Source organism: Rutidosis leptorrhynchoides, chromosome 1 (assembly GCF_046630445.1).
Source record: "Rutidosis leptorrhynchoides isolate AG116_Rl617_1_P2 chromosome 1, CSIRO_AGI_Rlap_v1, whole genome shotgun sequence".
Lineage (NCBI taxonomy): Eukaryota > Viridiplantae > Streptophyta > Magnoliopsida > Asterales > Asteraceae > Rutidosis > Rutidosis leptorrhynchoides.
In genome coordinates this window covers 112,596,636-112,621,976 of record NC_092333.1, presented here as the reverse complement: position 1 = coordinate 112,621,976, position 25,341 = coordinate 112,596,636, and the positions used below count along the sequence as shown (strand labels likewise).

The window sequence follows — 25,341 nt, the reverse complement described above, 5'->3', positions numbered from 1 at the left end:
AAATGATTTTTATAAAGGAAACCTACCAAAATATGTAAGTTTAGAAAAACCATACATAAATACTTAACCAAATGTTGACCAAAACAAAATCAACAAACACCCACAATTTAATGTATTAAAATAGAATGCAAGTTATTGTTTAACAAAAGATGCCATCATAAATATGCAGACTCTCTAAGCACAGCAGAAGCAATCAATCATGAACCTGAGAATAAAACATGCGAGTAACTGTCAACAAAAATGTTGAGTGAATTATAGGTTTAATATTGCAAACATTATTTAATTTAAACCATAAAAATTTATGTTTGAAAACATAAAGACTCATCTTGGACCACAAAATTATATGCTCGAAAACATATAAAAACATTATTCCATTAACCCGTGAGCCACCTGGTAATTAACTTAACAACTCCTTACCCTTAACAAAACCAATATAACAATATACACTGAACAGATGTATCTTCCAAAAATACGAAGTACTAATACATTCCGTCTGTAACTACTAGCGCGACTAGCACGAAATGGGGCTGTCAGGCCCGATAGATCTATCCATAGGATTCGTGTTCACCAGTAGAAACCAGTGATTAAAATTACCAGATTAGGGAATATTTTCATTCGACTCACAATGAATAATTTAAACCAAATTCCACTTATGTCCAATATGTAAAATAAATTGCATGTATTCTCATCACAAAAGATTTAAAATAGAAAAATGGGACTATAACTCACCTTAACGTAAACGAAGTGATAACACAGAAACGTGAGCAGCAAAAGATAAAGAGATCAGGAATGATCACAACGCCGACCTATAAACAAAGTAGGTCGATATAAATAACTAACTTAGGTCAAGTCTTAGTAGGATAGCTATAGCACTTGTTGCAGATAAGCATAGAACAACACTCAATATGTTTCGGTATGATCAGGACAGCGTATAACACGTACTTTCTATTTTTAGAAAGTTTCTATTTTTAGCAGGTTTCCATTTTTGGAAAGTTTCTATTTTAAGAAAGTTTCTATTTTTGGAAAGTTTTTATTTTTGAAAAGTTTCTATTTTATGAAAGTTTCTATTTTTAGAAAGTTTCCATATTTAGAAAGTTGCTATTTTTGGAAAGTTTTTAACTTAGGAAAGTTTACTTAATTAGAAAGTCAACAAAAGTTAATTAAAAGTCAAAGTCAACCGAAAGTCAACTCGAAAGTCAACCTTGATCAAACTTAGTCAACTTTAAATTTTAAAGTATAAATTATATTAATAATATAAGTTATAATGTTATTTAAAGTCACATATGTATTAATCATGTCATATCAAAAGTTTAATTAAATTAAATTGAATTATAAAGTTAACATAAGTTTAAATGATATAATTAATATAAAATACGTACTAGCTTAAGACCCGCAAAAATTGCAGGTTTCGGCAATAAAATGTGCAAATGTAATTAGTTATGAATGATTACCCAAAATTAAATTTGACCAAAATTTCTCACTGGGTCAAGGAACGCAAAATGTAAATAGGTTTCGTCTTCACTGGCACAACAGGAAAGACATAAATTTAGTTTCACTTGAAATAAGTCAAAGAGGACAAAGTCGCTCCAAGTGCATTAATACCGCCTAATCAAACAATTTTCTTCAAATACATGGAGTATGTTATTTTTGTAATGTACCAATATGACACACTTGATGTTTATAGACACAGAATTCGGACAAAATTAATTTTGGTCAACCCAATTGTAGCCGACCCATTCAACCTCCACCAAAGTTACCCGTGTTAAACCGACAATTTTTTGACCGATTACCCAACACCCCTACCCTCTCATTTTCTTACTCTCATGAGAAAATGTTGGTGTATAAACAATAATGTACAACACTATTTGTAACCAGAAAGTAGAATTTTTTGAATCACAGGCAAGACAAGGGTATTCAAAGCTTGCAGGTTCAGACACTTCATATATTCTCTAAAGTGTAACTCCACAAAACCATACATCTGCAGACTGAACAAACACAAAACCATAATTTGACAATGATATAGAAGATCACAGTGTGAATAATCGAGAGTTACATGTAGTAAGGTGCAAATGCTAATTTATGAATTATAAAGATGTTGTCAAAATAATTCACAATGACATATTTTTAGGCTTGATCTTTAAAGAGTCTCGAACACAAAACCATAATTTGACAATGACCAAAAGTCACAAGCATTATAATATTTGAATTATTGGTATTCTCCGACAAAATGGGTCATGACCAACAAAAACGAATTAACAAAATAATGTTTGAATGTGCTTCAGTTACTGATCATAAAATCAGTTGTTTAGATGTCACATATATGAGGATTTATTTAACAACAACAACAACATCCAGTCTCGCTTAAATGATTCTATTTAAGAAACTATTAAGTAGAATAAACACTAAACACTCTTTTATAATTGAAAATATACATATCCAAAAGATTTCCCGTTATATACATTCAGCAAAAGACAATTTTCTTATCATAAAACAATAATATATTTTAAAGCTTTTTAAAAATTATAAATATATCTTTGAAAAAATCACATCATTAATTTAGTTGGGGGAAAACATGAAAGTGTACTTGTTTCATGGGTTCATGTTATTGGTACAAAAAACACTCCCATCATTTCAAAAAACACTTCCATATAAAAATGAATGCTAAAAACATTCACCTTGTCATCATACTCTCGATGAGAAAGAACCTCAGGGGCAATGTATGCAGAGGTTCCAACTGTCGATTTCGATCTCGAATGAAACAAAGATGACTGCAAATGAATCAAGACAATTAGCATCATTTTATAAACAGATTACAAAATTCAAATGTACTTTAAATTACAGAACACCTTAAATAGAAAAAATCACGTATTTACAGGCGTGGTACAGGGTACCTTCTGCAATCGTGTTCTGAAGCTTCAAATCTCTATGGCATATTTGCTGCACAATGTCAATACTTTAGAAAGAGATTTATTCATGAGTTAAATCATATTTGTAAATTATCATGTGAGTGTTAATCTCAAAAACATGTTTTACCATCAAATGACAGTAGTGAACTCCTGAAATAAGCTGCTGTAAGAAGTATTTTTCCTGAAATATCGACAAATAGCAACATAAAAGAAGAGTGCATGGCTAAATTTAAAGAACGCAAATATATATTTTAAAAACTTAGACCTAATCTTCACTAAATCTTCCAGCATTGTATATCCTATCAAAAAGCTCTCCTCCTGCTGCATACTCCATGAAAATAGCGAGGTGGGTTGGAGTGAGTACGACCTAGAGATAAACTAACATGATTTCAAGCATAAGATCGAAAATATTATATGGTTACATATACTAAAAGAGGCTTAACGGGTGCGACAATTACAAAAACAATATTATTACAAATATAATCTTATAATTGTATCAAGAATTAACCTTATTTGTTGTAGCTTCAGCTTTTGTGGATGCGCCATTCACATTCCTGTACAGCTGCTTAGTTGGTTAATTTGCATATTTGTTGTAGCTTCAGGGCCTTCCATAGAAGTCTATGTCTCGGTCTATAGGCAACTACCAAAGTGAAAGTAAAAAGCTTTTAGGGTGCAAATCAACTCTAACTTTTAGATCTTCTTTCACCGCATTTCATTTATTTCGTCTTCTCCTCTATTTATTTAACCATCTGTTTAAACTCATGGTTTCTGAAAGCATGTAAATAAACAGTTATAAATCATTATGTCAACGCAATAATTAAAATCAACAGAAAGTAAAGTATAAAAGTATCCATTGTTTATATTTTGGAAATTTTATGTGGTCTATGTGATAAAGAGGTATGATTCAATGCTCTCAAACATTGTTAATGTCACAGACAAGAGACTTGTTTGTTATATTCCGATTATTGAAGACCGATTACTGTACTTTTTAGTGTTGGGGATGATTATCAAATTCTGAAATTTATAGTTTTTAATATATTGAAAAAGTAAAAAAAAAAAAGGTATATCAGTATAATCTCAACTAAATCGATTGAAAATTACCATAGTAAGACCACCAGTCTTCTTCGTTTCTTCACATCACGTTTTCGATCGTTTTGGTGATTCAATCGGACTGGATGTATGATTACTATTTCAACAATTTGTATCTTCAATTAATTTTATATAAACCACAATAACTAAAATTAGGTTAATAATCATAATCTTACTAATACAAAATAAGAAATTTTCTAGAGATAGGCTTTCAAATCCGGTCACTATTCTGAAGCGTAATACCTATAAGCATAATACATTCACCACAGCAGCTTAAAAAATTCGAAACAACATAAAAACACATACAACCAAGTAGTTTAAGTGTTTAACACAAAATTTCCTACAAATATATAAACCACTAATGGTTATACAAATTAATAAGACTAAATAAGACAAATTAATAACACTAATGGTTCTTCATCTCACAACTAATGTATGACATTGCCATAAAGTTAAGCAATATTTATAGCATAACATAAGTTTATAAGAAAAGGCTATTCAACAGGACAAATTTCCAACACTCAAAGTGTATGTTGTTTTTAAGATAATATTTCCACAACAAAAGCTGATATTTAAAGAATCGGTTCAACTTATAAAATTGTAACACGCAAGACGACTAACAATCGAGAATCCGATCACCACAGAACAAAATTGAGAATCAAAACACTAACAATCAAAACAATTGAGAATCAGATCACTAATGTGCGAAGGCTTAAATCAAAATTACTCACCCGCTAATAATGTGCGCCTTTCGTATTCAAAAGTACTGCAAAACCTAATGATCGAAGTACAAAATCAAAGATGATATGTGAAAAACATAATGATAGAAGGCTTAAATCAAAAATACTCACCCACGATATCTAACGATGATAACAGCGAAGTTCTTCTAGCGATGATAACAGCGATGATAACTATTGGGTATCAATTTGTCCATTCTATTGTTATTTACGTTTACTGGTACATCAATATAATCTCAACTAAATCGACTGAAACTTACCATAGAACAGCATAACAAATCTAATCCTAGAAAAGTTTGCCAATTTGAATAATAAATAAAACATACCCGTGCAGGAAGCTGCAAATGCAGATATAAACTATGAATAAAAGGTCTCAACTTGAATGCAACATAAGTTGACATCGACAACCTGGAGATAAAAAAAACTAAAAACACAATGAACAAAAATCGTGCTATAAATAATAAAACTTTTAAAACGAAACTTATCAAATGGTATGTACTAACCACAAAGCAAGAAAAATATAAAATCAAAATCAACAACTTCTGAAATGTTGTAATGTGAACGCATATATTGTCATAACCCGACCTTAATCATAAGGACGAATACAATAACATATGATTTCATCGCGAGGTATTGACCTCTATATGCGACGTTTTTCAAAAACTGCATTCATTTTTGAAATGTCCCGTTCTTATTGATTAAAAACGTTCCATATTAATTGATTTCGTTGTGAGGTTTTGACCTCTATATGAGACATTTTTCAAAGACTGCATTCATTTTTAAAACAAACCATAACCTTTATTTCATAGATAAAGGTTTTAAAAAGCTTTACGTAGATTATCAAATAATGATAATCTAAAATATCCTGTTTACACACGACCATTACATAATGGTTTACAATACAAATATGTTACAACAAAATAAGTTTCTTGAATGCAGTTTTTACACAATATCATACAAGCATGGACTCCAAATCTCGTCCTTATTTAAGTATGCGACAGCGGAAGCTCTTAATAATCACCTGAGAATAAACATGCTTAAAACGTCAACAAAAATGTTGGTGAGTTATAGGTTTAACCTATATATATCAAATCATAATAATAGACCACAAGATTTCATATTTCAATACACATCCCATACATAGAGATAAAAGTCATTCATATGGTGAACACCTGGTAACCGACATTAACAAGATGCATATATAAGAATATCCCCATCATTCCGGGACACCCTTCGGATATGATATAAATTTCGAAGTACTAAAGCATCCGGTACTTTGGATGGGGCCTGTTGGGCCCGATAGATCTATCTTTAGGATTCGCGTCAATTAGGGTGTCTGTTCCCTAATTCTTAGATTACCAGACTTAATAAAAAGGGGCATATTCGATTTCGATAATTCAACCATAGAATGTAGTTTCACGTACTTGTGTCTATTTTGTAAATCATTTATAAAACCTGCATGTATTCTCATCCCAAAAATATTAGATTTTAAAAGTGGGACTATAACTCACTTTCACAGATTTTTACTTCGTCGGGAAGTAAGACTTGGCCACTGGTCGATTCACGAACCTATAACAAATATGTACATATATATCAAAGTATGTTCAAAATATATTTACAACACTTTTAATACATTTTGATATTTTAAGTTTATTAAGTCAGCTGTCCTCGTTAGTAACCTACAACTAGTTGTCCACAGTTAGATGTACAGAAATAAATCGATAAATATTATCTTGAATCAATCCACGACCCAGTGTATACGTATCTCAGTATTGATCACAACTCAAACTATATATATTTTGGAATCAACCTCAACCCTGTATAGCTAACTCCAACATTCACATATAGAGTGTCTATGGTTGTTCCGAAATATATATAGATGTGTCGACATGATAGGTCGAAACATTATATACGTGTCTATGGCATCTCAAGATTACATAATATACAATACAAGTTGATTAAGTTATGGTTGGAATAGATTTGTTACCAATTTTCACGTAGCTAAAATGAGAAAAATTATCCAATCTTGTTTTACCCATAACTTCTTCATTTTAAATCCGTTTTGAGTGAATCAAATTGCTATGGTTTCATATTGAACTCTATTTTATGAATCTAAACAGAAAAAGTATAGGTTTATAGTCAGAAAAATAAGTTACAAGTCATTTTTGTAAAGGTAGTCATTTCAGTCGAAAGAACGACGTCTAGATGACCATTTTAGAAAACATACTTCCACTTTGAGTTTAACCATAATTTTTGGATATAGTTTCATGTTCATAATAAAAATAATTTTCTCAGAATAACAACTTTTAAATCAAAGTTTATCATAGTTTTTAATTAACTAACCCAAAACAGCCCGCGGTGTTACTACGACGGCGTAAATCCGGTTTTACGGTGTTTTTCGTGTTTCCAGGTTTTAAATCATTAAGTTAGCATATCATATAGATATAGAACATATGTTTAGTTGATTTTAAAAGTCAAGTTAGAAGGATTAACTTTTGTTTGCGAACAAGTTTAGAATTAACTAAACTATGTTCTAGTGATTACAAGTTTAAACCTTCGAATAAGATAGCTTTATATGTATGAATCGAATGATGTTATGAACATCATTAATACCTTAAGTTCCTTGGATAAACCTACTGGAAAAGAGAAAAATGGATCTAGCTTCAACGGATCCTTGGATGGCTCGAAGTTCTTGAAGCAGAATCATGACACGAAAACAAGTTCAAGTAAGATCATCACTTGAAATAAGATTGTTATAGTTATAGAAATTGAACCAAAGTTTGAATATGATTATTACCTTGTATTAGAATGATAACCTACTGTAAGAAACAAAGATTTCTTGAGGTTGGATGATCACCTTACAAGATTGGAAGTGAGCTAGCAAACTTGAAAGTATTCTTGATTTTTTGTAACTAGAACTTGTAAAATATATGAAGAACACTTAGAACTTGAAGATAGAACTTGAGAGAGATCAATTAGATGAAGAAAATTGAAGAATGAAAGTGTTTGTAGGTGTTTTTGGTCGTTGGTGTATGGATTAGATATAAAGGATATGTAATTTTGTTTTCATGTAAATAAGTCATGAATGATTACTCATATTTTTGTAATTTTATGAGATATTTCATGCTAGTTGCCAAATGATGGTTCCCACATGTGTTAGGTGACTCACATGGGCTGCTAATAGCTGATCATTGGAGTGTATATACCAATAGTACATACATCTAAAAGCTGTGTATTGTACGAGTACGAATACGGGTGCATACGAGTAGAATTGTTGATGAAACTGAACGAGGATGTAATTGTAAGCATTTTTGTTAAGTAGAAGTATTTTGATAAGTGTCTTGAAGTCTTTCAAAAGTGTATGAATACATATTAAAACACTACATGTATATACATTTTAACTGAGTCGTTAAGTCATCGTTAGTCGTTACATGTAAATGTTGTTTTGAAACCTTTAGGTTAACGATCTTGTTGAATGTTGTTAACCCATTGTTTATTATAACAAATGAGATGTTAAATTATTATATTATCATGATATTATGATATATAATATATCTTAGTATGATGTATATACAGTTAAATGTCGTTACAACGATAATCGTTACATATATGTCTCGTTTCGAAATCATTAAGTTAGTAGTCTTATTTTTACATATGTATTTCATTGTTAATACACTTAATAATATATTTACTTATCATTTAACATAATTAACCAAGTGTATCAATATCTTAATATGATTCATATGTACCTAGTAAGACGTTGTTATAACGATAATCGTTATATATATCGTTTTCGAGTTTCTTAAATTAATAGTCTCATTTTTATATATATAACTCATTGTTAAAATACCTAATGAGATACATACTTATAATAAAAACATGTTAACTATATATATAACCATATATATGTCATCGTATAGTTTTTACAAGTTTTAACGTTCGTGAATCACCGGTCAACTTGGGTGGTCAATTGTCTATATGAAACATATTTCAATTAATCAAGTCTTAACAAGTTTGATTGCTTAACATGTTGGAAACATTTAATCATGTAAATATCAATCTCAATTAATATATATAAACATGGAAAAGTTCGGGTCACTACAGTACCTACCCGTTAAATAAATTTCGTCCCGAAATTTTAAGCTGTTGAAGGTGTTGACGAATCTTCTGGAAATAGATGCGGGTATTTCTTCTTCATCTGATCTTCACTCTCCCAGGTGAACTCGGGTCCTCTACGAGCATTCCATCGAACCTTAACAATTGGTATCTTGTTTTGCTTAAGTCTTTTAACCTCACGATCCATTATTTCGACGGATTCTTCGATGAATTGAAGTTTTTCGTTGATTTGGATTTCATCTAACGGAATAGTGAAATCTTCTTTAACAAAACATTTCTTCAAATTCGAGACGTGGAAAGTGTTATGTACAGCCGCGAGTTGTTGAGGTAACTCAAGTCGGTAAGCTACTGGTCCGACACGATCAATAATCTTGAATGGTCCAATAAACCTTGGATTTAATTTCCCTCGTTTACCAAATCGAACAACGCCTTTCCAAGGTGCAACTTTAAGCATGACCATCTCTCCAATTTCAAATTCTATATCTTTTCTTTTAATGTCAGCGTAGCTCTTTTGTCGACTTTGGGCGGTTTTCAACCGTTGTTGAATTTGGATGATCTTCTCGGTAGTTTCTTGTATAATCTCCGGACCCGTAATCTGTCTATCCCCCACTTCACTCCAACAAATCGGAGACCTGCACTTTCTACCATAAAGTGCTTCAAATGGCGCCATCTCAATGCTTGAATGGTAGCTGTTGTTGTAGGAAAATTCTGCTAACGGTAGATGTCGATCCCAACTGTTTCCGAAATCAATAACACATGCTCGTAGCATATCTTCAAGCGTTTGTATCATCCTTTCGCTCTGCCCATCAGTTTGTGGATGATAGGCAGTACTCATGTCTAGACGAGTTCCTAATGCTTGCTGTAATGTCTGCCAGAATCTTGAAATAAATCTGCCATCCCTATCAGAGATAATAGAGATTGGTATTCCATGTCTGGAGACGACTTCCTTCAAATACAGTCGTGCTAATTTCTCCATCTTGTCATCTTCTCTTATTGGCAGGAAGTGTGCTGATTTAGTGAGACGATCAACTATTACCCAAATAGTATCAAAACCACTTGCAGTCCTTGGCAATTTAGTGATGAAATCCATGGTAATGTTTTCCCATTTCCATTCCGGGATTTCGGGTTGTTGAAGTAGACCTGATGGTTTCTGATGCTCAGCTTTGACCTTAGAACACGTCAAACATTCTCCTACGTATTTAGCAACATCGGCTTTCATACCCGGCCACCAAAAATGTTTCTTGAGATCCTTGTACATCTTCCCCGTTCCAGGATGTATTGAGTATCTGGTTTTATGAGCTTCTCTAAGTACCATTTCTTTCATATCTCCAAATTTTGGTACCCAAATCCTTTCAGCCCTATACCGGGTTCCGTCTTCCCGAATATTAAGATGCTTCTCCGATCCTTTGGGTATTTCATCCTTTAAATTTCCCTCTTTTAAAACTCCTTGTTGCGCCTCCTTTATTTGAGTAGTAAGGTTATTATGAATCATTATATTCATAGATTTTACTCGAATGGGTTCTCTGTCCTTCCTGCTCAAGGCATCGGCTACCACATTTGCCTTCCCCGGGTGGTAACGAATCTCAAAGTCGTAATCATTCAATAATTCAATCCATCTACGCTGCCTCATATTCAGTTGTTTCTGATTAAATATGTGTTGAAGACTTTTGTGGTCGGTATATATAATACTTTTGACCCCATATAAGTAGTGCCTCCAAGTCTTTAATGCAAAAACAACCGCGCCTAATTCCAAATCATGCGTCGTATAATTTTGTTCGTGAATCTTCAATTGTCTAGACGCATAAGCAATCACCTTCGTTCGTTGCATTAATACACAACCGAGACCTTGCTTTGATGCATCACAATAAATCACAAAATCATCATTCCCTTCAGGCAATGACAATATAGGTGCCGTAGTTAGCTTTTTCTTCAATAACTGAAACGCTTTCTCTTGTTCATCATTCCATTCAAATTTCTTCCCTTTATGCGTTAATGCAGTCAAGGGTTTTGCTATTCTGGAAAAGTCTTGGATGAACCTTCTGTAGTAACCAGCTAGTCCTAAAAACTGGCGTATGTGTTTTGGAGTTTTCGGGGTTTCCCACTTTTCAACAGTTTCTATCTTTGCCGGATCCACCTTAATACCTTCTTTGTTCACTATGTGACTGAGGAATTGAACTTCTTCCAACCAAAATGCACACTTTGAAAACTTAGCGTACAATTCTTCCTTCCTCAATAGTTCTAACACCTTTCTCAAATGTTCACCGTGTTCTTGGTCATTCTTTGAGTAAATAAGTATGTCATCAATGAAAACAATGACAAACTTGTCAAGGTATGGTCCACACACTCGGTTCATAAGGTCCATGAACACAGCTGGTGCATTAGTTAAACCAAACGGCATGACCATAAACTCGTAATGACCGTAACGTGTTCTGAAAGCAGTCTTTGGAATATCATCTTCTTTCACCCGCATTTGATGATACCCGGAATGTAAGTCAATCTTTGAATAAACAGACGAGCCTTGTAGTTGATCAAATAAGTCATCGATTCTCGGTAGTGGGTAGCGGTTCTTGATGGTAAGTTTGTTCAACTCTCGGTAGTCGATACACAACCTGAATGTACCATCTTTCTTCTTGACAAACAAAACAGGAGCTCCCCACGGTGATGTGCTTGGTCGAATGAAACCACGCTCTAAAAGTTCTTGTAATTGGCTTTGCAGTTCTTTCATCTCGCTGGGTGCGAGTCTGTAAGGAGCACGAGCTATTGGTGCAGCTCCTGGTACAAGATCTATTTGAAATTCAACAGATCGATGTGGGGGTAATCCCGGTAATTATTTCGGAAATACATCGGGAAATTCTTTTGCAATGGGAACATCATTGATGCTCTTTTCTTCAGTTTGTACTTTCTCGACGTGTGCTAGAACAGCATAGCAACCTTTTCTTATTAGTTTTTGTGCCTTCAAATTACTAATAAGATGTAGCTTCGTGTTGCCCTTTTCTCCGTACACCATTAAGGGTTTTCCTTTTTCTCGTATAATGCGAATTGCATTTTTGTAACAAACGATCTCTGCTTTCACTTCTTTCAACCAGTCCATACCGATTATCACATCAAAACTCCCTAACTCTACTGGTATCAAATCAATCTTAAATGTTTCGCTAACCAGTTTAATTTCTCGATTCCGACATATATTATCTGCTGAAATTAATTTACCATTTGCTAATTCGAGTAAAAATTTACTATCCAAAGGCGTCAATGGACAACTTAATTTAGCACAAAAATCTCTACTCATATAGCTTCTATCCGCACCCGAATCAAATAAAACGTAAGCAGGTTTATTGTCAATAAGAAACGTACCCGTAACAAGCTCCGGGTCTTCCTGTGCCTCTGCCGCATTAATATTGAAAACTCTTCCGCGGCCTTGTCCATTCGTGTTCTCCTAGTTCGGGCAATTTCTAATAATGTGGCCCGGTTTTCCACATTTATAACAAACTACATTGGCATAACTTGCTCCGACACTACTTGCTCCGCCATTACTCGTTCCGACACCATTTGTTCCTTTCGTTCTATTAACCCCTGGTCCGTAGACCTCACACTTCGCCGCGCTATGACCATTTCTTTTACACTTGTTGCAAAATTTGGTGCAGAATCCCGAGTGATACTTTTCACACCTTTGGCATAGCTGCTTCTGATTGTTGTTGTTGTTGCGGTTATTATTATTGTTGGGATGATTGTTGTAGTTGCTGTTGCTGTTGTTGTTGTTGTTGTTGTTGTTGTTGGGCCGTTTGTTGTAGTTGCGATTGATGTTGCGATTGTTGGGATAATTGTTGCGATTATTGTTGTAATTGCTGTTGTTGTTGTATTGGTGATTCTTATCACCGTTTTCCTCCCACTTTCTTTTGACTTGCTTCACATTGGCCTCTTCAGCAGTCTGTTCTTTAATTCTTTCTTCAATCTGGTTCACTAGTTTGTGAGCCATTCTACATGCCTGTTGTATGGAGGCGGGCTCGTGTGAACTTATATCTTCTTGGATTCTTTTCGGTAATCCTTTCACAAACGCGTCGATCTTCTCTTCCTCATCTTCGAATGCTCCCGGACACAATAGGCACAATTCTGTGAATCGTCTTTCGTACGTGGTAATATCAAATCCTTAGGTTCGTAACCCTCTAAGTTCTGTCTTGAGCTTATTGACCTCGGTTCTGGGACGGTACTTCTCGTTCATCAAGTGCTTGAATGCTGACTACGGTAGTGCGTACGCATCGTCTTGTCCCACTTGCTCTAGATAGGTATTCCACCATGTTAACGCAGAACCTGTGAAGGTATGCGTAGCGTACTTCACTTTGTCCTCTTCAGTACACTTACTTATGGCAAACACCGATTCAACCTTCTCGGTCTACCGTTTCAATCCGATCGGTCCTTCGGTTCCATCAAATTCCAAAGGTTTGCAGGCAGTGAATTCTTTGTAGGTGCATCCTACACGATTTCCTGTACTGCTAGATCCAAGGTTATTGTTGGTATGTAGCGCAGCCTGTACTGCGGCTATGTTTGAAGCTAGAAAAGTACGTAATTCCTCTTCATTCATATTCACGGTGTGTCGAGTAGTCGGTGCCATTTCCTTCAAAATAGTTAAATGGAACAAGTTAATCATACAGAATATTAAGAGTAGTTAATAGTATTTCGTAGCATAATATGAACTCATTTATAAAAGCTTTTTCTTCATATTAGCGTTTTATAAGTTTAAATTCGGGTAGTACCTACCCGTTAAGTTCATACTTAGTAGCTAATATACAATTCAACTACTACAATTCTATATGAAAAACTGATTATAATAATATTTCGCGTTCAAACTTTTATACAATATTTTACAAACTTACAATACCGCTTATTTTACATAAAGCATGAAATATAGCACACAATAACTTTGATACAAGATAGTTGTGAAGATAATTCTAGCTAGTACACAAGTCGTTCAGCAAAGGCAATAAAGACACGTAATTCATACGTCCAGAAACAAGTCATGCATTCTGGTTTTACTAGGACTACTTCCCATCCTTGGTCTTGTAGAACATAACCGTTATGGCCATTGATAAGACAGCGTGTTGTAACGTCATCAAAGGGACGAGGGTTACGTAATGACCAACAGTCTCGTAATAACCTAAAAACCTCATTTCTTACCCCAATTACCGACTCCGTCACTTGTGGGAACGTTTTGTTTAATAGTTGTAGCCCGATGTTCTTGTTCTCACTTTGGTGAGAAGCGAACATTACTAACCCGTAAGCATAACATGCTTCTTTATGTTGCATGTTAGCCGCTTTTTCTAAATCACGAAGTCCTATATTCGGATATACTGAGTCAAAATAATTTCTTAACCCGTTGCGTAAAATAGCATTTGGGTTCCCCGCAATATATGCGTCAAAGTAAACACATCGTAACTTATGGATTTCCCAATGTGATATTCCCCATCTTCCGAACGAAAGTCTTTTATAAACCAAGGCATTCTTGGAACGTTCTTCGAATGTCTTACAAACTGATCTCGCCTTAAATAGTTGTGCCGAGGAATTCTGACCGACTCTAGACAAGATTTCATCAATCATGTCTCCGGGTAGGTCTCTTAAAATATTAGGTTGTCTATCCATTTTGTGTTTTTATACTGTAAAATAGACAAGAGTTAGATTCATAAAAAAAATACTTATTAATACAAGCAATTATTACATATATCATAAAGCATAAGCACACTATATTACATATATTACACCACACGAATACAACTATCTTATTCCGACTCGCTTGTTTCTTCTTCTTCAGTTTTGGTTCGTTTTGCCAAGTTTCTAGGGATATATGATGTTCCCCTAATACGAGCCGTCGTTTTTCACATTGGTTTAGAAAAACCTGGTGGTTTAGAGGTTCCCGGGTCATTGTTACAACTTAAGGACTTCGGGGGTTGATGATACATATAAAGTTCATCGGGGTTAGAATTAGATTTCTCTATTTTTATGCCCTTTCCCTTATTATTTTCTTTTGCCTTTTTAAATTCAGTTGGGGTAATTTCTATAACATCATCGGAATTCTCGTCGGAATCCGATTCATCGGAGAATTGGTAATCCTCCCAATATTTAGCTTCCTTGGCGGAAACACCATTGACCATAATTAACCTTGGTCGGTTGGTTGAGGATTTTCTTTTACTTAACCGTTTTATTATTTCCCCCACCGGTTCTATTTCTTCAACCGGTTCCGATTCTTTTCCGGTTCCGATTCTTCTTCCGGTTCCGACTCTTCTTCCGGTTCCTCTTCGGGAACTTGTGAATCAGTCCACGAATCATTCCAATTTACATTTGACTCTTCATTATTATTAGGTGAGTCAATGGGACTTGTTCTAGAGGTAGACATCTATCACATAATATCAAACACGATAAGAGATTAATATATCACATAATATTCATATGTTAAAAATATATAGTTTCCAACAAAAATGTTAAGCAATCATTTTTAAAGAAAACACGGTCGAAGTCCAGACTCACTAATGCATCCTAACAAACTCGATAAGACACACTAATGCAAATTTTCTGGTTCTCTAAGACCAACGCTCTGATACCAACTGAAATGTCCCGTTCTTATTGATTAAAAATGTTCCATATTAATTGATTTCGTTGCGAGGTTTTGACCTCTATATGAGACATTTTTCAAAGACTGCATTCATTTTTAAAACAAACCATAACCTTTATTTCATAGATAAAGGTTTTAAAAAGCTTTACGTAGATTATCAAATAATGATAATCTAAAATATCCTGTTTACACACGACCATTACATAATGGTTTACAATACAAATATGTTACAACAAAATAAGTTTCTTGAATGCAGTTTTTACACAATATCATACAAGCATGGACTCCAAATCTCGTCCTTATTTAAGTATGCGACAGCGGAAGCTCTTAATAATCACCTGAGAATAAACATGCTTAAAACGTCAACAAAAATGTTGGTGAGTTATAGGTTTAACCTATATATATCAAATCATAATAATAGACCACAAGATTTCATATTTCAATACACATCCCATACATAGAGATAAAAGTCATTCATATGGTGAACACCTGGTAACCGACATTAACAAGATGCATATATAAGAATATCCCCATCATTCCGGGACACCCTTCGGATATGATATAAATTTCGAAGTACTAAAGCATCCGGTACTTTGGATGGGGCCTGTTGGGCCCGATAGATCTATCTTTAGGATTCGCGTCAATTAGGGTGTCTGTTCCCTAATTCTTAGATTACCAGACTTAATAAAAAGGGGCATATTCGATTTCGATAATTCAACCATAGAATGTAGTTTCACGTACTTGTGTCTATTTTGTAAATCATTTATAAAACCTGCATGTATTCTCATCCCAAAAATATTAGATTTTAAAAGTGGGACTATAACTCACTTTCACAGATTTTTACTTCGTCGGGAAGTAAGACTTGGCCACTGGTCGATTCACGAACCTATAACAAATATGTACATATATATCAAAGTATGTTCAAAATATATTTACAACACTTTTAATACATTTTGATATTTTAAGTTTATTAAGTCAGCTGTCCTCGTTAGTAACCTACAACTAGTTGTCCACAGTTAGATGTACAGAAATAAATCGATAAATATTATCTTGAATCAATCCACGACCCAGTGTATACGTATCTCAGTATTGATCACAACTCAAACTATATATATTTTGGAATCAACCTCAACCCTGTATAGCTAACTCCAACATTCACATATAGAGTGTCTATGGTTGTTCCGAAATATATATAGATGTGTCGACATGATAGGTCGAAACATTATATACGTGTCTATGGCATCTCAAGATTACATAATATACAATACAAGTTGATTAAGTTATGGTTGGAATAGATTTGTTACCAATTTTCACGTAGCTAAAATGAGAAAAATTATCCAATCTTGTTTTACCCATAACTTCTTCATTTTAAATCCGTTTTGAGTGAATCAAATTGCTATGGTTTCATATTGAACTCTATTTTATGAATCTAAACAGAAAAAGTATAGGTTTATAGTCGGAAAAATAAGTTACAAGTCATTTTTGTAAAGGTAGTCATTTCAGTCGAAAGAACGACGTCTAGATGACCATTTTAGAAAACATACTTCCACTTTGAGTTTAACCATAATTTTTTGGATATAGTTTCATGTTCATAATAAAAATAATTTTCTCAGAATAACAACTTTTAAATCAAAGTTTATCATAGTTTTTAATTAACTAACCCAAAACAGCCCGCGGTGTTACTACGACGGCGTAAATCCGGTTTTACGGTGTTTTTCGTGTTTCCAGGTTTTAAATCATTAAGTTAGCATATCATATAGATATAGAACATATGTTTAGTTGATTTTAAAAGTCAAGTTAGAAGAATTAACTTTTGTTTGCGAACAAGTTTAGAATTAACTAAACTATGTTCTAGTGATTACAAGTTTAAACCTTCGAATAAGATAGCTTTATATGTATGAATCGAATGATGTTATGAACATCATTAATACCTTAAGTTCCTTGGATAAACCTACTGGAAAAGAGAAAAATGGATCTAGCTTCAACGGATCCTTGGATGGCTCGAAGTTCTTGAAGCAGAATCATGACACGAAAACAAGTTCAAGTAAGATCATCACTTGAAATAAGATTGTTATAGTTATAGAAATTGAACCAAAGTTTGAATATGATTATTACCTTGTATTAGAATGATAACCTACTGTAAGAAACAAAGATTTCTTGAGGTTGGATGATCACCTTACAAGATTGGAAGTGAGCTAGCAAACTTGAAAGTATTCTTGATTTTTTGTAACTAGAACTTGTAAAATATATGAAGAACACTTAGAACTTGAAGATAGAACTTGAGAGAGATCAATTAGATGAAGAAAATTGAAGAATGAAAGTGTTTGTAGGTGTTTTTGGTCGTTGGTGTATGGATTAGATATAAAGGATATGTAATTTTGTTTTCATGTAAATAAGTCATGAATGATTACTCATATTTTTGTAATTTTATGAGATATTTCATGCTAGTTGCCAAATGATGGTTCCCACATGTGTTAGGTGACTCACATGGGCTGCTAATAGCTGATCATTGGAGTGTATATACCAATAGTACATACATCTAAAAGCTGTGTATTGTACGAGTACGAATACGGGTGCATACGAGTAGAATTGTTGATGAAACTGAACGAGGATGTAATTGTAAGCATTTTTGTTAAGTAGAAGTATTTTGATAAGTGTCTTGAAGTCTTTCAAAAGTGTATGAATACATATTAAAACACTACATGTATATACATTTTAACTGAGTCGTTAAGTCATCGTTAGTCGTTACATGTAAATGTTGTTTTGAAACCTTTAGGTTAACGATCTTGTTGAATGTTGTTAACCCATTGTTTATTATAACAAATGAGATGTTAAATTATTATATTATCATGATATTATGATATATAATATATCTTAGTATGATGTATATACAGTTAAATGTCGTTACAACGATAATCGTTACATATATGTCTCGTTTCGAAATCATTAAGTTAGTAGTCTTATTTTTACATATGTATTTCATTGTTAATACACTTAATAATATATTTACTTATCATTTAACATAATTAACCAAGTGTATCAATATCTTAATATGATTCATATGTACCTAGTAAGACGTTGTTATAACGATAATCGTTATATATATCGTTTTCGAGTTTCTTAAATTAATAGTCTCATTTTTATATATATAACTCATTGTTAAAATACCTAATGAGATACATACTTATAATAAAAACATGTTAACTATATATATAACCATATATATGTCATCGTATAGTTTTTACAAGTTTTAACGTTCGTGAATCACCGGTCAACTTGGGTGGTCAATTGTCTATATGAAACATATTTCAATTAATCAAGTCTTAACAAGTTTGATTGCTTAACATGTTGGAAACATTTAATCATGTAAATATCAATCTCAATTAATATATATAAACATGGAAAAGTTCGGGTCACTACAGTACCTACCCGTTAAATAAATTTCGTCCCGAAATTTTAAGCTGTTGAAGGTGTTGACGAATCTTCTGGAAATAGATGCGGGTATTTCTTCTTCATCTGATCTTCACTCTCCTAGGTGAACTCGGGTCCTCTACGAGCATTCCATCGAACCTTAACAATTGGTATCTTGTTTTGCTTAAGTCTTTTAACCTCACGATCCATTATTTCGACGGATTCTTCGATGAATTGAAGTTTTTCGTTGATTTGGATTTCATCTAACGGAATAGTGAAATCTTCTTTAACAAAACATTTCTTCAAATTCGAGACGTGGAAAGTGTTATGTACAGCCGCGAGTTGTTGAGGTAACTCAAGTCGGTAAGCTACTGGTCCGACACGATCAATAATCTTGAATGGTCCAATAAACCTTGGATTTAATTTCCCTCGTTTACCAAATCGAACAACGCCTTTCCAAGGTGCAACTTTAAGCATGACCATCTCTCCAATTTCAAATTCTATATCTTTTCTTTTAATGTCAGCGTAGCTCTTTTGTCGACTTTGGGCGGTTTTCAACCGTTGTTGAATTTGGATGATCTTCTCGGTAGTTTCTTGTATAATCTCCGGACCCGTAATCTGTCTATCCCCCACTTCACTCCAACAAATCGGAGACCTGCACTTTCTACCATAAAGTGCTTCAAATGGCGCCATCTCAATGCTTGAATGGTAGCTGTTGTTGTAGGAAAATTCTGCTAACGGTAGATGTCGATCCCAACTGTTTCCGAAATCAATAACACATGCTCGTAGCATATCTTCAAGCGTTTGTATCATCCTTTCGCTCTGCCCATCAGTTTGTGGATGATAGGCAGTACTCATGTCTAGACGAGTTCCTAATGCTTGCTGTAATGTCTGCCAGAATCTTGAAATAAATCTGCCATCCCTATCAGAGATAATAGAGATTGGTATTCCATGTCTGGAGACGACTTCCTTCAAATACAGTCGTGCTAACTTCTCCATCTTGTCATCTTCTCTTATTGGTAGGAAGTGTGCTGATTTGGTGAGACGATCAACTATTACCCAAATAGTATCAAAACCACTTGCAGTCCTTGGCAATTTAGTGATGAAATCCATGGTAATGTTTTCCCATTTCCATTCCGGGATTTCGGGTTGTTGAAGTAGACCTGATGGTTTCTGATGCTCAGCTTTGACCTTAGAACACGTCAAACATTCTCCTACGTATTTAGCAACATCGGCTTTCATACCCGGCCACCAAAAATGTTTCTTGAGATCCTTGTACATCTTCCCCGTTCCAGGATGTATTGAGTATCTGGTTTTATGAGCTTCTCTAAGTACCATTTCTCTCATATCTCCAAATTTTGGTACCCAAATCCTTTCAGCCCTATACCGGGTTCCGTCTTCCCGAATATTAAGATGCTTCTCCGATCCTTTGGGTATTTCATCCTTTAAATTTCCCTCTTTTAAAACTCCTTGTTGCGCCTCCTTTATTTGAGTAGTAATGTTATTATGAATCATTATATTCATAGATTTTACTCGAATGGGTTCTCTGTCCTTCCTGCTCAAGGCATCGGCTACCACATTTGCCTTCCCCGGGTGGTAACGAATCTCAAAGTCGTAATCATTCAATAATTCAATCCACCTACGCTGCCTCATATTCAGTTGTTTCTGATTAAATATGTGTTGAAGACTTTTGTGGTCGGTATATATAATACTTTTGACCCCATATAAGTAGTGCCTCCAAGTCTTTAATGCAAAAACAACCGCGCCTAATTCCAAATCATGCGTCGTATAATTTTGTTCGTGAATCTTCAATTGTCTAGACGCATAAGCAATCACCTTCGTTCGTTGCATTAATACACAACCGAGACCTTGCTTTGATGCATCACAATAAATCACAAAATCATCATTCCCTTCAGGCAATGACAATATAGGTGCCGTAGTTAGCTTTTTCTTCAATAACTGAAACGCTTTCTCTTGTTCATCATTCCATTCAAATTTCTTCCCTTTATGCGTTAATGCAGTCAAGGGTTTTGCTATTTTGGAAAAGTCTTGGATGAACCTTCTGTAGTAACCAGCTAGTCCTAAAAACTGGCGTATGTGTTTTGGAGTTTTCGGGGTTTCCCACTTTTCAACAGTTTCTATCTTTGCCGGATCCACCTTAATACCTTCTTTGTTCACTATGTGACTGAGGAATTGAACTTCTTCCAACCAAAATGCACACTTTGAAAACTTAGCGTACAATTCTTCCTTCCTCAATAGTTCTAACACCTTTCTCAAATGTTCACCGTGTTCTTGGTCATTCTTTGAGTAAATAAGTATGTCATCAATGAAAACAATGACAAACTTGTCAAGGTATGGTCCACACACTCGGTTCATAAGGTCCATGAACACAGCTGGTGCATTAGTTAAACCAAACGGCATGAACACAGCTGGTGCATTAGTTAAAACGTCAACATAAAGTTGGTGAGATATAGGTTTAATTCCGGCAGCGTTATAAATATAGACCACAAGATTTCATATATAAACATTCTAATAAAAATATTCTAAGTTGTTGAGCACTTGATAACCATACTTAACATTTAATCAACGTCGCATATTCCCTTTATTATGAAATCTTACTACACCGTACCAAGTGTAGTCACCGAAACGAAGTACTGTGCAACCGTTGAATACTGGTCGTCCAGTCTGGTTGGGGTTGTCAGGCCCGATAGATATATCAACAGGATTCGCGTTTACAATACCTCATGTAAATAGTAGTTACCAAGTTACAGGGAAGTATGCCAGTGGTACAACTCAACGTAGAATATATATTTTTAATCACTTGTGTCCATAACGTAAATCATAAAATGCATGTATTCTCATCCCGAAATATTTAGAGTTTAAAAGTGGGACTATATACTCACTTTTGTCTTGAAGGTATTTAACTCGACTTGGTCTCCGATAGATATCACGAACCTAACCATATATATAATATATCAACATATTTTCTTTTTAAGTAATCGTTATATATATATATATATATATATATATATATATATATATATATATATATATATATATATATATATATATATATATATATATATATATATATATACTTTTAATACTTTTAATATTTTCTTAGTCTGTAGTTAGCAGTCCGATGTTAGTGGTCCACAATTAGTTGCTTAAATAAAATAAATAAAGACCCCATCGTATTAGTATTGATCAGAATTAATCTCGACCCATGGTACCAGGTTGTCAAGTGACGTGTTGCGTACATAAAGTACCGTGTTGTCAAATGACGTGTTGCGTACAATCATGAGGTCTTATGATTAATCTTCTCGTGTTGTTTACGGGTGGTCCTGAAATATATAAAATCAAATCATAAGTAAATATATATTAAATATTATGTTAATTAGCCAAGATATGATCAATCCGATTTTGTCATAATATGATATATTACAGGTCTTGAAGTGTTTTTAAAAAATCAAATTAGAAGGATCTATTTAGTTTGCGAACAAGTTTGAAATCACTCAAACTATGTTCTTGTTGTTAAAATTTTACAACACAAAATAAGATAGCTATATAAATATGAATCGAATAAGGTTATGAATAAGGTTACTACCTCAAGTTACTTGGACAAAGCTACTGGAAAAGGTAAGAAAAATCTTGGAATCAAAAGAGTGGTGGAGTGGGATTGAAAGATTGGAAGTAATCTCCTTGAAATCGGATGACTATATTGATACGTTCTTGAGTAGGTAAATGAAGAGAGATTAGGGAGTGAATTAACTTGAAAGAAAATTGGAAATGAAATTGTATGTGTGTGTGTGCAAAATAGCATGATTATGGGATGGATATATAGGAGATTTAGTTTGTTTTCTTGCACAAAAGTCACACATGAGGTTAAATGGCTGGTTCCCACATGTAACATCATGTCTAGTGGCTGATCATTGAAGTTTATTGTTGGTATATACCAATAGTAAATACGTATAGAAGCTGGGTATGATACGGTTACATATACCCTAGATATACTTGTAGAAATTTTGAGGAATCGGAACGAGAATTCAAATATGGACGGGTTTATAACTGTAAAAGAGGCTCAAAACTGGGCTTTTATTTTTGGGTCAAACCGGGCCAAAATAAAATTTTAAGACATTTTTAATAAAGCAATGTTAGCCCAGCCAGGGGCTCTGCCCCTTGGACCCCGCCAGGGGCTCTGCCCCTTGCACCCCGCCAGGGATTGCCACCCCTTGGACCCCGTTTATCGGGGGCGCTGCCCCCGAACCCCCGTCATAATCAAGATAAGTTCAAACAAGTGTGCACTCCACACTTTCCCAAACTTGTTCGATATTTATCAAGATTATTTTGGTTACAAATTAATCCCATTACACTTAAATCATATTGGTGACATAGATCACCAACACATTATAGATTGTAAGTATATATGTCAAAGAACGTTACATATAATTATCGTTTTGAAAACTTAAGTTAGTGGTCTCAAAGTATACTTATAACTCATTGTTGTTAGTTCACAATGAAATGTTAAACCATCCTTAAATCATGTTAAATATGTATAGATATGTACATATACATAATCGTATAATTATCGTGTGTTATATAGTTCGTGATATCATCGGTCAAATTGGACGGTCAAACGTTGTGTGAAACTCTTTTCAAAAACATAAGTCTCAACAGTTTGGATTGCTTATCATGTTGGTAAGGTTTATTTTATGTAAATATTAATCTCATAAGTATAAAATGATCGGAAAAATCCGGGTCGTTACATATATATCGCCCATTTCCAAGAATGATGTTCTGCAAAATCAGGACCACATGTGTACATTAAAGGCACAATCAATTGATATTTATCGATAAAAAATAAATAAAACCACATTAAAAAAACAAAGCGATATCTTGATGGATTCTCGTTAACGATTGCTAGAATAACATTGTGTTCTCAAATGAATTAATGACTTTTAATTACCTCTTTTCCGCAGTTTGCAGGCAATGTACTTTACTTAACAAATCGACACGATCAGAATAATCTTTTTCAACAAAATCTAACAGCTTTCGTGACTCCAACCACTCTGATAACTGCATGACTAATCGACTACATTTATTAACATTAGATCCTTAACCAATACTAATTGAATGACATGATGAAATCTAGAAATTTCAATTTTCATATGATCAAGCACTCTAATCTAACATTTTTAGATCTTTAAATCATTGAAAACTTGGAGATATTGTAGTCGAACTACCCATCTACTCACCAAACACATACTTCAATGGATAATAGCACTTACACATACTTAAATGACATCTTAATAACAATTTTACAAAAAATTATATAAATGCATGTTGCAAATAACTCAGCAAGAGAAGTAATCATTTAAATGGCTTATTATTAAAAATGGCTTAGATTACTATCATTCAGCAAATCACTCAGTGGAAAAGTAAACATAAATTAGCATTTGCTCCTTACTGCATGTAACTCTCGATTATTCACACTGTGATCTTCTATATCTATATATCTATATTAAAATTTAAAAGAAAAAATTAATACGCTCGTAATGTTCTTTATGAATTATAAAGATGTTGTCAAAATAATTCACAATGACATATTTTTAGGCTTGATCTTTAAAGAGTCTCGAGCACATTTCACTATCTAGATGAATATTTACTATCAAGTAGACAACTTTTAAGTACCTTTTGTCCACATCAATTTAAAGAGTTCTCCAGCACATTTCACTATCGTTAAAGAGTTCTCCCTTTCAAGAGAGGCCTCCCCACCACCTTCATTAGCAATAAACTCCTGCAATTGACCAAAATAAACATCGACTCTGTTTACGTAAAGAAAAGTATTTTGTGAACATAAAAAAATATCGGTATACCTTTGATGCTGCAACCATTACCCAAAAAACATATCAGATGAATCACTGGCATATAAAGCTAACAATACACAACATAATGTATCAACCATCTCAATCAAATAAATAATAACAGCAAAATAACCCATGAACAGTGGTCGTAAGATAAATTAATGAGACAAAATATCTTAGCACCAACAAATTCACCTAATACAACCACATTAGGACAAAAAATAAGCATCCAACAACGATTCAGAAACTTACCAAAAAAAATTAACAAAAGAATATGAAAAAATACCTGTTCACGAACAGAAATCACAAATGCAAATCTTAAACAGTAATCGAAATGAAATCAACACATCACCGTTTTTAAAATCCGAAATCAATTCGATGACCCAACTATGAATCAACCCTACAAAAATGAAGTCTTTAAAGAAACAAAATTAGGGTTTTGATACTAAATCTGATAAAGTAACGAACGAAAACCAAATTTAGGGTTTTGAATCATGTAAATGGTATCTTCATAAATCGCTTGAAATATTTATACATTGGTCTTCAGTCAGTAGATTTCAATTTGATTGTAACAACAAAAATCCCTATTCATCCATCCACGACGATAACGAATCATTTTT

At 33.7% G+C, this 25,341-nt stretch overlaps 1 protein-coding gene across 1 annotated transcript in view; it reads right to left on the bottom strand.

Moving 5' to 3' along the window:
- The window catches only part of LOC139888286 (uncharacterized), a 39,910-nt gene extending 15,159 nt beyond the window's left edge, over positions 1 to 24,751 (bottom strand). The window contains exons 1-8 of the mRNA XM_071871305.1: positions 24,734 to 24,751; positions 24,549 to 24,654; positions 23,824 to 23,941; positions 5,059 to 5,140; positions 3,034 to 3,087; positions 2,866 to 2,937; positions 2,676 to 2,768; positions 1,873 to 1,978 (exon numbers count right to left, since the gene is read on the bottom strand). Of these exons, the coding sequence (XP_071727406.1) occupies positions 1,873 to 1,978; positions 2,676 to 2,768; positions 2,866 to 2,937; positions 3,034 to 3,087; positions 5,059 to 5,140; positions 23,824 to 23,941; positions 24,549 to 24,654; positions 24,734 to 24,751 (649 nt within the window). The remainder of the gene's footprint in view (positions 1 to 1,872; positions 1,979 to 2,675; positions 2,769 to 2,865; positions 2,938 to 3,033; positions 3,088 to 5,058; positions 5,141 to 23,823; positions 23,942 to 24,548; positions 24,655 to 24,733) is intronic.
- Positions 24,752 to 25,341: the final 590 nt, after the last annotated feature.